We start from the raw sequence: 13,372 nt of genomic DNA, 5'->3' as shown, positions 1-13,372 counted from the left end.
CCGCGGCGTGGGGTTCAAAACAAGATACGCAGAACCTGAAGCGCATGCTATCATTGCCAATGAGACAAATTATATAACAGGTATGAAAACAAACAGCCAATCCCAGATGATAGTCATATGCTCATAAACCCGTCAACAACGCATATGAATCCGATTCCTTACCTAATCTTATACCTCACCTCACCTCAACCCACCTCAATACCCAATCTTACCTAACCCATCCATCTACTTCCCACCTGCACCCCCCCAAACCCCCCCAATCGAGCCCCCCACGCTCTTCACGCCATCAACAACCGGATCCACCACACCCCCCAGCCCCAGCGCGCCCCCATACGAACCCCTCTCATCCCTCCCCCCGCGCTCCACCCGATTAATCCCCTCCTTCGAAACCGCATTGCCCACCGGCGCAAGCAGCCCGTTCTCGCTGACCTGGTTGGCAAGCAGGTTGTTCGTGTCGTCCTGCAGCTGGTCGAGGTGGCTGTTGCCGGTGAGTTTTGTCTTGCTGAGGTTTTCTGCGTTTCAAGAGTAGTTGGTTAGCTCGCGGTCCATACTGCGTTCCATCCTTTTCTTTCTTTCTGTGTAGATCTATGGCCGGGCCGTGGCCGTGACGTAGACGTAGACGTAGACATATGTAAGAATGTAGTGTGATGTGATGTGATGTGCGGACATACCCCTCGCCACATACGAGGCCTTATTGTCGCCCTTCCCAAACAACCGCAGATACTGGTCTTCCAGCCACGGCATCCATTTCTCGTACTGCGTGGTGTACGCCTCCTGCACCCACTGCTTGTAGCTCTTGTCCTGTTTCTCGGAGGCCGGGAGGCTGTCGTAGAAGTGGCGCTTTTGGTCTTCGGTGTGGGAGGGGGTGGAGGGGCCGGCTTCAGCTTCAGTTTCAGTTGGAGCTTCAGCTTCGGCGGGAGGTTGGGATAGGGATTGGGATTGGGACTGTGCGAAGGGGTTCATTTTAGCGTTCGCGGTTCTATGTATTCGAGATCTTGTGGTGGTTTGTATCTGAATCGGAATTTGACATTGGGTTGGGTTATGGTATGGACGGGGGGATCAGCGAAAAGAAAAGAAAAGGGCAATGACGATCTATATACCCCCGTCTGCAAACGCATAATGCTTGACCTACGGTCCGTTTGTTAGCGCCAAGACAAAGAACAGGAACGGCAGTGGACGGGCGACGCAGCCGTTGACCTCATGCCGAATGTCTTGATCGAGATCCATTGGGATGCGATGGGATGCTGTCGGTGGCGTTGAGACTGAGTGCGTTTGAGCATCGCGTGGCCCTGACGTCATGGGCTGTATCAGCTTCGTCCAGTGGAAAGGTAGAGCTGAAAGAAGGATGGAACATAGACAAACACCATGGCAGATTGCAGACAATGAGACTGTAGCTGGCAACTCTGTCCCTCGTGGTTCTACGTCTATAGGTGAATGACATCATACACGATTAGCCCTAACTGGGGTCAATGTTCCACACCAGACAAGATAGAGCGTCCTACTCAGGGAAAGAGATGTTATATAGTCAGATGGCACACAAACGGTGTCAATATGGGATTATTAAGCAGCTGGAGCAAATAGCTTAGAATTGTCATGGTTAAGATCAGTGTGAATGCTTCAGGCTTGATCAAGAAGACGCCATCAATCAATGTCATCACCATTGTCAAGCGTTCTATCGCCTGGGTATACCCAACAGCTTACTTTGGCGGGTTAACCAGACCATCCTGGTTAAACTCATACCGAGTCTCTCGTTCCTGCACATCCCACAGTTAGACACCAAACAAAAGAGCAGAAGGAAGATACACACCCAGTACATATTAAACCCAACCCCCTCGCAAACATCCGCATAACCCAAAATCACCGGCGGCGCCCCCTCAGTCATGCTCTTCTTCAACGCATCCAACGTCTCCCGAATACTCCTCAGCTTCGCCGCCACAAGCGTCCACGGGTACGCGACAGCGCAGAACCCAAGCGCAGCCAGATCCCTCGCAGACAGATTCTCCGTCTTCCCGCCCTCGATGATATTAGCAAAGGTCGGGATCCCCAGTTCCCGGACACATCGCCGCATCGCCTCCCGGTCCGGCAGGGCCTCGACGAAGACCGCGTCAACGCCAATCCGCTTGAACTCCTGGGCGCGGGTGAGCGCTTCATCCCACCCATGGATCAGGGCATCGGTGCGCGCAAGGATGAAGATATCCTGCCCCTCGTTGCGCGCGTCAACGGCAGCCTGGATGCGCGCGTAGGCCTCGCCGCGCGACACGACGGACTTGCCTTTTGTATGGCCGCATCCTGAGCCGTTAGCATTCTTCCTATCCACTATCCATATGTGGGTAGGGGAGTAAGGGTAAAGCTCACGCTTCGGCCAGGTCTGATCCTCAATCATAACGCCCGCCGCACCGGCCGCCGCAAACGACTCGACCGTCCTCTTGACATTCATCGGGCTCCCGTACCCCGTATCCCCGTCCGCCATGACCGGCACATCCACCTGCCTCACGACCTCCTGGATCCGCCTGCACAGGTCCTCCATCGCAATGTACCCCGTGTCCGGCAGCCCGAAGCTGCTGGCGACCGTGTATCCGGCCAGAAACACAATGGGGAAGCCGGCTTCCTGCACGAGGCGCGAGGACAGGCCGTCGTAGGAGCAGGCGTGGGCGATGATTTTGTCGGGGCTGTTGTGCGCTTCTAGCATCAGGGAGCGGAGGCGGGATGCTTGGGCGGAGGGGATGCGGCCGCGGACGTTGTCGAGGGTCAGGGTGAGGGTGGTGGGTTCGCCGTTGCTGGTGGAGGTTGGCTGGGCCGGGGTGGTGAAGTGGAAGGGGTAGGGGACGGGCATTTTCATAGATGAGAGATGGGGTTTCAGAGGATCTGATGCGAGTGTGGCTTTCTGTGAACTTGTAAGAGCAGGTTCAGTATAAGTATTATCTCGACAAGAGCGTAGGGTAGCGAGCGGGTATTTGCAGACGGGGGATGCGGCAATTTGGCAATACCCGCCATGTCGGCAAAGGCAGTTCTCGACCGAGAGTGAGGAGTTGACCTTAAGCCGTGCTCCAATGACCAGGGGCCAATTCCAGCTCATTCTCCCTCATTGGTCTTGGTAGGGATAGTCCGAAGAGGGGGGCACCGGCGGATAATGCCAGTTAACCAGCTGGTACCCCGTGGGGAGGAGAATGCGGAGAAAGGACTGACAGTCTCAAGCTAGCAGGTTAGCATCTCAGCAGGCAGAGTCCTGCCCAGTGTCAAGAGTATAAAGAGGCGAGGACGGTTGTGGAGAGTCCATCTTCCATCCCAATTCCTCCAGCACACCATGGCCGCCGTCAAGAAAGAAAACTCTCTGCATCTGGAGAATGTCCAGCCCGAGTCCGCGGGAGACGTGGAGAAGAACGAGCAGCCTGTCCATGTCTCGGCGACTGAGGAGGCTTATATACGCAAGAAGGTATGGCACCACATCTCAACTGTAGACGGCCGACCCTGCTCACTCACTGACCACCAACCTTGCCAGTTTGACCGTCGAGTTCTGCCCATCGTGTGCATTCTCTACGTGCTGTCCTATCTAGACAGAGGTATGCCCCCTACTATTACACCAAGCCTCGAACTCATCAGTGCAGGCAACATCGGCAATGCCAAAACCGCTGGCCTCGACAGAGACCTGGGGATCAGCGACGCGCAGTGGGCCTGGGTCCTGAACGCGTTCTACATCTGCTACGTGCTCTTCGAATGGACGACCGTCTTCTGGAAGCTCTTCCCCGCCCACATCTACGTTACTGCTCTATGCATCTGGTGAGCACACTCCGGCTTCCCTCCCTCCCTTTTCTCTTCAGAGCTGAGCGTGCAGCTGGGGAGCAGCAGCCATGTGCGCAGGCGCCGTCGACAACATGGCCGAGCTGATCGTGTGCCGGTGCCTGCTGGGCGTCTTCGAAGCGGCCTTCGGCGCCGGCGCCCCCTACTTCCTGTCGCTGTTCTACCAGCGGCGAGAACTGGGCTTCCGCGTCTCCATCCTGCTGGGCATGTCCCCCGTCGCCAACTGCTTCGCCAGCTCCCTGGCCTACGGCATCACGCACATCCGGCACTCGACCCTCGAGTCATGGCGGTTCCTGTTCATCATAGGTCAGCCCATCCCCTTTATCCCATCCTTCAAGCCACGCTAACCGCAGCAGAGGGCGCCCCCACCGTCCTCTTCGCCATAGCCGTGTTCCTCTTCCTCCCCGACTCCCCCGGCACCGCAAAGTTCCTCACCGAGTCCGAGCAGACCACCGCCGCCGAGCGCCTGCACACCGTCGACCGCACCGCAAAGAACCGCCTCGACTCCCGCCAGGTCCTCGCCGGGCTCGCCGACTCCAAGAACTACGTCCACACGGCCATCCACTTCTGCTGCAACTTCTCCTTCGCCGCGCTCTCCAACTTCCTCCCCACCATCATCCAGCACATGGGCTACACGTCCGTCAACGCCCAGGGCCTCTCCGCGCCGCCGTACCTCGTCTCGTTCCTGTGCTGCGTCGCGGCGGCCCTCTTCTCCGATCGATACGGGCGGCGGGGGCTGGTCATCGTGGTTTTCGCCACCGTCGGCATGGCCGGGTACCTGCTTCTCGCGACAATCCAGGATGAGAGTCGCGTTGGGCCGCGGTATCTAGGCGTGTGGCTGGCGACGTGCGGCGTGTTCCCGGCGCTGTGCATCAACATCACCTGGCTGCTGAACAACCAGGGGGGCGACTCGAAGAAGGGCGCGGGGATGGCGTTGCTGGCCGTGTTTGGGCAGTGCTCGAGCTTCGTCAGTAGCACTGTCTTTCCGGACTCGGAGGGGTGCGTGGCCGTGGCATACCCTATTCTAGTCCTGTGCGTGCCTGCTAACCTTCCCATCCCATCCCTGCAGACCGATCTATGTCCGCGGCTGTGCCGTCGGCTGCGCGTTGACCGGCTGCATTGCGCTCATGGCCGGCGGTCTCTACGTGAAGCTGGACTACGAGAATAGGAAGCGAGATAGGCTGTACGGGCCGGTTACGGATGATGTCCGGATTGATGTGACGGCGGACGGCGATGCGAACCCGCGTTTCCGATATTTGGTATAGTCGTGTGTGTACTGTGCCTGAACCAGGCTATGTAGTGAGGTGCTGTAGGTATCTTGATTGTCAGATGGTTGAGCACGTTGGGTTCCATAAGTATACGCGTGCTAGCAGTGAAGAATGCAGACCTCAGAGACTATTTTGATCTTGTAGATGGTAGTCGCCTAGAGAGATTCCAGTCCCCGTGGTTGTTGTAGATAGTCTGCATCTAGAGACCATATAACCTGCATGTGCAGACAGTGTCGGCAGCAAAAGAAAGCTCGAAAGCACCCAGACTTGGCATGGAATTCAGGCCCCGTTCTTCCCTTTCCTAAGTTTCCTTAGCAGCCTATCAGGTGCCCCATTCGCCTCCAACTGCTTCCCCCGCTCCCCAGCTTTCCCTCCACCACGGGGCACGTCTGCACCTGGGCAGAGTATCCGGTACTCCATCCAACACTCACCATCCGCTCTACTTACCTGCCTACCTACTTGCCGAGACCATCAAAGCAACAGAGTCTAACAGGATGCACCGCCCCCCACGCAGCCGATCCGCAACACAATACACCTTCCAACGAGCCTACAAAGCATGCATCCCGTGCCGGCGGAGGAAGGTGAAATGCGAGCCAGAGGCAGCGCCAGAGCCAGGGCCGGATACGGATCCCCACCGGCCGTGTCGACGGTGTCGGAAGATGCGCCTGCAGTGCCGGTTCTCGTCGAAGCAGCCGTGGTCCAGGACGAAGAGCGCCGGTGCAGCGGACGCTGGACCTGCACCTGCACCTGCACCTGCACCTGCACCTGCAGCCGGGCAACGGCCATGGGACTCTGTGTCTGCGGGATCTGAACCTGAACGGCGGGAAACGGAGGATCTTGCGGCGCCGGCGGAGGTGGGTGGAGGCGAGTCGGGGTGTATCTCTACGACGGTGTTGCAGAAGCAAGTTGCGAGTGGGAATGACGCCTTGGATATTCTGTTCGGTGCGGCGGCACAGGCGGGCTCGGGGCGTGTCTGTGTCGGCCATCAAGTTGCAGGTTCTGGAGATACGGCGTCTCCTTTTGATGTTCGGGCGGAGGAGAATGTGCTCAGGGTTTGGGAGGGGTGCCGGTTCGTCAAGATGGGTTGGTTCACGGCGGGAGAGGCGCTGGTGTATATGGACTGGTTAGTTCAACACTCGTATAGAGGATAGCCCTCGTCTAACCCCGGCAGGTTCTTCCGCAATCTGGCACCGGTGACGACTCCCATCTTGACGGACTTCTTCGCGATACGTAATACGCACTACTGGCTGATTACGCAGGAGCCGGTCCTGTGCTGCACGATCCTGATGATATCCGCGCGGTACCATACCCTGCCCGGTCCATCTGGGAGCTCCAGGGGATTCTACATTCATAATAGGTTATGGCAGCACTGCCAGCACCTGATCTTGCGGATAATGCTTGGGCAAAAGAAGTTGTCCAAGGCTAAGACCAGACATATATCGACAATCGAGGCCCTCTTGCTCCTGTCGGAATGGTATCCACTGGCCCTGCACTTTCCCGTGGAAGTGGATGGTTGGGATTCGGATTGGATGCTCACAACGCACACCATGCGCGATCCGCCTTCAAACACTGAGGAATGTCCGATGCAAGACCGCTGGAGGGAAGACGTCGTGGAGCCAACGCGACGGTCAGACCGGATGTCCTGGATGCTGGTCAGCTCGGCCCTTGCGCTCGCGCACGAGCTCGGCGTGTTCGACTCAAGGGATCATATGAGCAGTTCAAAAGCAAAGGGTGTGATCGCAGGTCCTGATGTCGAGAAGTACCTGCAAGACCTGGAGCTTAGGCGGCAGCGTCTTCCGTCGCTGCTGTTTGTGATTGCGAACCTACTCGCCTCTCGTATTGGCTGCACTTCTATCATGCCAGAGCACAGTAAGCAGTCAAACCTCGATAGCCTTCTGACCGTTGATCCCGAGTGGGCGCGATTCATGATCTCGTGGGTGAATCTCACGGGGTTGACCCGGACTTTGCGAGAGAAGTTCTTCAACTCTGAGACAGCTGGCAGCCAGCAGATCGATTTCGAATCATTGGAGCAGTGGAAAGCCCAGCTCGCAGCATGGAAAGATCATGTCCAGGATAACCCGAGTATGTTCCTAGGACGATTGGTTGATGGTTCGCTGATCTTGGATAGGTTCTCACTACGACAACATCCTGCGGATCGAGTATCAGTACCTCAGGGTATTCGCAAACTCACTCGGCGTCCAAGGAATAGTCGAACGCGTGCTATCCAACACGCCATCGCGAGGAACCATCGACGCAACGTTCGTCTCCCAAGCCCGGCAACTCAACATGAGCAGGAATGAATACGAGTTCATCGAAGAAGTCATCGACGGTGCATGTGCAATTCTCTCACGTATCGTTGCCCTCCCTAACCCCCGCTGTCTTCCCATGCGGGTCCTGTCACGCATGATCAGCTCGTCGATATTCCTCCTCAAAGCCCTAGCCCTCGGCGTACGAAAGACCAAGCTGGAAGAGTCGCTGCACCTGCTCGATACCGCAATCGCCGCCCTCCTCTCCGACCCCCTCGACGACATCCACCTTGCTTCAAGGTACGCGACGCTCCTGAAGACGCATGTGTCGCGTCTGCGTCAGACGTTCACCAGCTCCAGTCACGGGGATGGCCAGAGCAACGCAACAACCCAGGAGAACAGCGAGGCAGAGCAACCACCGGGGACAGAATTTGCATGGGACGCCGATATCATGGATTGGCCTGCCCAGGTTGGCCTTGGGGACTGGTTGTCTCTCCCGCTGGATCCGTTGATGGCCCCGTTTGGGTCCTGGGACGGAGCGCCGCCGGATTTGGGGCTGGACTCGGACCCCTTGGACTTGGATTTCATTTGGAACTTGCCCATATGATGCTCGACCCGGATTTGACGAGTGGCACAGCATTGCGATGTTGATTTGGATGGTGTATACTCGCGGGCATGACCAGGGTCCGAGTACGCGCATATCAGCCGCGAGGCTCGAGTAAGCACGGAGTACGGCGTATCTATACGGGTGAGCTTATGCCCAAGAGAGGCTATGCCGATACGTAGGTATACCGTATGTGCATGTGCATCGGCTGCCGAACAGACGTCATTTACGCATCGACTTGACGCCCTGATCGTCGATCTCTGACAAATGTGGAGAGATAAGACGAAACAAATGCACCAGGCAACAGAAAATAGAAAAGGTATTCTTAGCCCGTGGCAGTGTCTCGTAACTCGCGTTTCGAGCGTGGCAGAGTGCGTGCAGCGAGTCTGACAAAGAAGGCGCTTACAGCGTGGGATGTGACAGGGCGGCGCGATGTGATGGGCACCGCATCCCCACGGAACTATCCATTTCTCTAACCGGCCCAACAGCCAACCAGCATCGCTGCGTGTGTGAAAAGCGCTCGGGACCATGCAGCTAGCCTGCTAGGCCAGCACTGCAATCCATCGCCCAGACGATCTTCCGAGCTCGAGGGTCGAGCCACTGCATCTTGGTAAGAAGAACCAAGAAGCTGGAGGGCTGGGATCGCCCCCGCAGAGCAGGACACCGTTGACAACAGTATTTCGGACTGGGTTGCTCTTCTTAGACTGGACTTGAGTCTCTCAATGTTTTCTCTTTTCGATGCTTATGGTCGTTCTTGTCGACCATCAATAACGACAGAGCGTACCGTATTTGATACTTAAGACGACCTACTAAGTAGACACTGCCTGTTTCTGAGGTCATCGACATCCTTACTCGTCGCTTGGAACTTGGCGGCCAGCCTTGAACGTGCCAGAGATGAATCCAAAACTGCGCCTGGACACCTCCAACATGGGAGTCAACAATCGATACTCGTATGTCGCAACGCCGCTGGAAATGACTCCCCCAAACCAGGACCGCCCGCGACTTCCGTCTGCTCCAGCAGATCAGAGCACTTATTCGACCCATCGACCGCCTATCGCTAGTGAAGAGACACAGTTTACGTCGCAAGATACTCCCGCTCCGGATATTCAACATCACCCTGCTATTCATGCCCCATTTGCGGACAGTATACCGGAGCATACGGTGCCAATGCCTGCTGAGCAGAACATAGAACCACCAAGCTCCCCGGGACCTCTTCCGATAAAGACAGATCCATATACACAAGAACGCGAGCATGTCCGTCATGATTTGTCCGTCGCGCCCGATGCGAACCCTCTTCAATCGCCTACGATACCTTACTTTCCTCCCCCGGCGAGGGCAGCAACTGCCCCAGCAACGACAACAAGTAACTTCGCCGCGTACCATCAACCCGGGCAGATTTCACACCCCAACCAAGAAATAAAAGGCGGTGGATGGAGCCACGGTTTATGCGACTGTTCCAGCATTGGGACATGCTGTCTTGGCCTCGTGTGTCCCTGCATCCTGTATGGCAGAACACAGCACCGTCTATCCAAGAGGTCGAGAAAAGAGGACCCGACGAATATGCTTGGGTACGAGACATGCAGCGGGTCTTGCACGGCCATGGCCCTGCTATGCGGCTGCCAATGTGAGATCATGTCGCCGCCGGTAATACTGCGATAGCTAATAGGTGTTAGGGCTTCTGGCGACCATCCAGCATACTCGAACGCGCAGAGCGTACGGCATCCAGGGTAGCATCGCATCCGACTGCGTCCGCGCAACCTGTTGCACGTGCTGTACGCTCATCCAGGACGAGAAAGAGATAAGAAAGCGAGAAGAAGAGAGGGCGAACGCATCCAGAGCCGCCGGGGCTGCGCTGGTATCCCCGTACCTAGCGCCGGTGCCGATGTCGTACGGTCCACCCCAAAGGTGACGGGACCGGACTCCGGATTCTGGATCCTGCGACGAATGACGAGATGATTTTCTGCTTTTGAGCGATTTGATGCTGGATACCCCTATGACGAGACCGTGTCTCTGTAATGCTGCTTCTTCATTGACTGTTTACGTGCCTTGTACCACATAATATAGCGGTCAGAGTATGTAGCTGGAGCTGTTGGCGAGTCTGCAATACTATACTTCCCCTTTCGGCAGACCTACAGCAGTTGTGCGAGGCTGTTGGGGATTCGATTCGGTGCTTGGCCTGGGCCTCGCCTCTGTAGTCTGTACCTCCACCAGCACCGGCGCAGGCAAGGCGTACCTTGCTCGTAGCGCGGGGAACTCAAATTGGCGGAGATCGATGCCGGTTTCCATCCAATCCAGCAATGATGATCAAGGATGATTCTGTAGAAAGAGAGAGAAAAGAGATCGATGGTGGGCGGTGAGAGACGGCGAGGCCGAGATCTGGACAGTGGAGCGTCCGTGTCTTGTGCAGCTGCTGTGGCGCAACTCCAGAAAGGCGTCTTTCCCTCCTCAATCTCCTGCCCGATCAACAGACAAGGACTCCTCCGCCGCATGTAACCACCATCTTACCTCATATCCAGTTCCTTTCGCTTCGAACATTATCTCCATCGCATATCTTCTGCATATTTACCGCCCGGCTCGACCCGGCGTCTGCAATCGTTTCCCGTCTTACCTGCGTCTCCTCGCCGATCGATCGACTCTCCAGCCCCGACCGTCTGCCTAACCTGACCTGACCGACCGACCGATCGCTTGCCCCTAACCAACGACCCAGCGCAGTGATGGTCAACTGAGCGAACGACTCCGATAACCACCATATGCACACAGCATTGATGCCCGCGATACCGATGCTCCCACGGCGTGCATGAGCTGGGCTGCTTTGGTCGCGACGTGACGTGTGCGTGTGCTTGCTTCACCCGGTCTAAGTCACCATGGAGGATGACGGCCGCCTCGCCCCCCGCCAGATCTGGGCGCGGCCGACAAGCACGACAACCAGGTCCTACGTCCCTGGGTGTACCCCTTTCCTGCTTCCTAGTGATGGTATGGTCCCAGCCGGCTTGCGGTGTTTCTCGATCGTGCAGTGCAGCTTGACTAACGCCCCTGCTCTGCTCCAGGCTACGTATATATAAACCGCACGTACTCGATCTCCCTCGGGGAAAATGCCATCTATGATCCCGCGTGCACGAGTACGCCGACGACGACCGAACACGCCGGGGCGGCGCTGGACATCCACGACCCGTTCTACTCGTCCGTCACCCCGCTGCTGTACGCCATGGGCTGTGCCACCGTTGTCAGCTACCTGCTTGTCATTATTCTCTTGATCACACCGCGGACATTCTACGTTGGGGGTCCGGGCGGCGGCGCCAACTTCCTGGGTCGCCATGGGATGGTCAGCGGGTCGTACAGCAATAACTCGTCTGTCGTGGGTGTGGGTGGGCGTCCGTGGCTGCAGAAAGTCGCGGCGCTGCTCGTCGCTATATCTCTGACTATAGCGACGGCTGATTCCTTTCGGGTCGCTGAGGAACAGTATGATCACGGCTACTCGGACGCCGAGGCCCTGACGTCGGAGGTCATTGACGGGACGGAAATCAAGGTCGTGCGGATCATCTCGAGTACATTTTTATGGCTGGCGCAGGTGCAGACGCTGATTCGGCTTTTCCCGCGGCATAAAGAAAAGGTTATGATCAAGTGGGCGGGCTTTGCGCTGATTGTGCTTGATACGATCTTTGCGATTCTGGACAAGTTCTTGGTCAAGACGAATACGACCCGGCCACGGCTCTATGAAGATGCCATTCCGGCTCTCAGCTATCTATTCGAACTCGCCCTCAACCTGCTATACGCCGCCTGGGTGATCTTCTACTCCTTGTCGAAACATCGATTCGCCTTCTTTCATCCTAAGATGAGGAATATTTGCCTCGTTGCACTGCTATCGCTATGTGCAGTTCTCATACCTGTTGTCTTTTTTGTTCTGGATATCGCGAAACCCGAAATTGCTGGGTGGGGTACTTATATCAGGTGGGTTGGCTCCGCGGCAGCAAGTGTTGTCGTTTGGGAATGGGTCGAACGTATTGAAGCTCTGGAACGAGATGAGAGGAAAGACGGGATCCTGGGGAGAGAAGTTTTCGATGGCGACGAGATGATTGAAGTCACCCCTTCCGAGGAGGTCGACTGGCCCCGTCAGCAGTTCCATGGGCATGATCGTGGTGGAGGCACAGGGATGTCTTCGGCTTGGGGAGGTGTGATGGGGCTCGCTCATCGGCCGTTAAGGCCCCGCGGAGGTCGGAATGTACAGACCCAGCGTGAAGGCGAGGGCCCCGCGGCTGCGAAATCACGAAAGCGAAGACCTGCCAGACCGACTCCGCCGCCGGCAGCTGTTACTCCTGTCAGTCGAGCTGACACGACTAGTGCCGCGAGCACGGTCTATAATGTGCATTACTACCCCGTCTCGAGCCCCACGCCTCCGGTTGCCATGCCTTTCATGGAAGAAGAGGACGAAGGCTCCGATGGCGATGGCGAAAAGGAACTCACCGTGATTGAAAACCAGCAAACTAGCTCACCTACCCAAAACACGTCCACGGACCCAGGGCGAGAGCACTCGCCACAGCTTGTAAACGTGGACAACCGATGGCGGACCATCCTCAACCCATTCAAGAGCAGACACGCGGCTCTACCACGAGAGGTCGCCTCAGCACAAGCAGAAGAAGAAGGATTCCTCTCCCCAGACGACCAACAACGCGAACCAGACGAAGAAAACCCGCCCCACCCCCGACACCGCGACTTCTTCTCCTTCCACCGAATGTCGGATTCCGCATCAAGGCGCCAGAGCGGCGCCGACCAGTCGCTACCCGTGACCGTGATCCCCGCGCGTCGCCGCGGCCAGCACACGTGGTCGCCGCAATGGTTCACGGACTCGAACCTCGTCGACCGGTCTTCAAGCCGCCGGGCTGCGCCACGTCCTCGCGATCAACGCATGAGAGTCATCCAACCGCAGGTCCAGAGCGCCGCTCCTTGGACGGCGGCCGACATGGAGACCTCTTTCAGCTCCATGGACTACGAGCTCCGCTATGACCCTGAAGCGGCGGCGCTTGTACCAGAGGAGCCGTCTGATAACTCTCATCCTGCGCACGCCGAGAACCAGATCCAGTCGGGTATGTCTGGATCTGGGGCGAACCCGTCGTCTGTTGATGCTCTAACCGCGCCAGACGGTGAAGGGCATGGCGGCCAGGAAGCCCCGACGCAGACACAGACACATACTCATGATCCGCTGGATGCTGGGTCTGGGTCCGGGCCGTCGCAACCTTGACGACCTCGATAGCGGCGGGCTAGTCCACCCTCTTTTGTTCTCTTGTGTTTTCTTATCTCGATTTTGGATTTAGCGGGGAGTACGGGGGCTTAGGATCCACCTACAGCATAGTGGACTTTCTTTCACCTTAAATCTTTTAGTATATATTGTGGAGGATTGGAGGATTGGAGGATTGGAGATATTGGACGGTGATGGCGATGGCGATGTTATAAACAAGATA

The 13,372-nt window shown here is 57.0% G+C and overlaps 6 protein-coding genes across 6 annotated transcripts; 4 read left to right on the top strand and 2 right to left on the bottom strand.

The window, feature by feature from the left end:
• Nucleotides 1–225: 225 nt before the first annotated feature.
• DSM5745_10251 (uncharacterized protein) lies at nucleotides 226–963 on the bottom strand (the record flags this gene model as incomplete). The annotated part of the gene is made up of 2 exons (XM_026752267.1): nucleotides 226–512; nucleotides 672–963. 2 exons carry the CDS (start codon nucleotides 961–963, stop codon nucleotides 226–228), a joined length of 579 nt encoding a protein of 192 aa, XP_026599329.1.
• Nucleotides 964–1,697: 734 nt separating this feature from the next.
• On the bottom strand, nucleotides 1,698–2,833 carry DSM5745_10250 (isocitrate lyase/PEP mutase family protein; the record flags this gene model as incomplete). The annotated part of the gene is made up of 2 exons (XM_026752266.1): nucleotides 1,698–1,754; nucleotides 1,808–2,833. 2 exons carry the CDS (start codon nucleotides 2,831–2,833, stop codon nucleotides 1,698–1,700), a joined length of 1,083 nt encoding a protein of 360 aa, XP_026599328.1.
• A 471-nt stretch (nucleotides 2,834–3,304) lies between these two features.
• On the top strand, nucleotides 3,305–5,063 carry DSM5745_10249 (putative MFS transporter; the record flags this gene model as incomplete). Its single annotated transcript, XM_026752265.1, has 5 exons — nucleotides 3,305–3,433; nucleotides 3,500–3,777; nucleotides 3,833–4,104; nucleotides 4,155–4,797; nucleotides 4,868–5,063. The coding sequence occupies 5 exons, from the start codon at nucleotides 3,305–3,307 to the stop codon at nucleotides 5,061–5,063; spliced, it is 1,518 nt and encodes a 505-aa protein (XP_026599327.1).
• A 497-nt stretch (nucleotides 5,064–5,560) lies between these two features.
• Nucleotides 5,561–7,919, top strand: DSM5745_10248 (transcription factor domain-containing protein; the record flags this gene model as incomplete). The annotated part of the gene is made up of 3 exons (XM_026752264.1): nucleotides 5,561–6,189; nucleotides 6,238–7,148; nucleotides 7,195–7,919. 3 exons carry the CDS (start codon nucleotides 5,561–5,563, stop codon nucleotides 7,917–7,919), a joined length of 2,265 nt encoding a protein of 754 aa, XP_026599326.1.
• Nucleotides 7,920–8,810: 891 nt separating this feature from the next.
• DSM5745_10247 (DUF614 domain protein) lies at nucleotides 8,811–9,825 on the top strand (the record flags this gene model as incomplete). The annotated part of the gene is made up of 2 exons (XM_026752263.1): nucleotides 8,811–9,540; nucleotides 9,590–9,825. The coding sequence occupies 2 exons, from the start codon at nucleotides 8,811–8,813 to the stop codon at nucleotides 9,823–9,825; spliced, it is 966 nt and encodes a 321-aa protein (XP_026599325.1).
• Nucleotides 9,826–11,121: 1,296 nt separating this feature from the next.
• Nucleotides 11,122–13,152, top strand: DSM5745_10246 (PalH/RIM21 family protein; the record flags this gene model as incomplete). Its single annotated transcript, XM_026752262.1, has 1 exon — nucleotides 11,122–13,152. One exon carries the CDS (start codon nucleotides 11,122–11,124, stop codon nucleotides 13,150–13,152), a length of 2,031 nt encoding a protein of 676 aa, XP_026599324.1.
• Nucleotides 13,153–13,372: the final 220 nt, after the last annotated feature.

The sequence above is a fragment of the Aspergillus mulundensis genome, assembly GCF_003369625.1.
Source record: "Aspergillus mulundensis strain DSM 5745 chromosome Unknown scaffold_14, whole genome shotgun sequence".
In the NCBI taxonomy this organism is placed as follows: Eukaryota; Fungi; Ascomycota; class Eurotiomycetes; order Eurotiales; family Aspergillaceae; genus Aspergillus; species Aspergillus mulundensis.
Note: the sequence above shows the minus strand (reverse complement) of the source record. Positions and strands in the feature narration are given on the sequence as shown.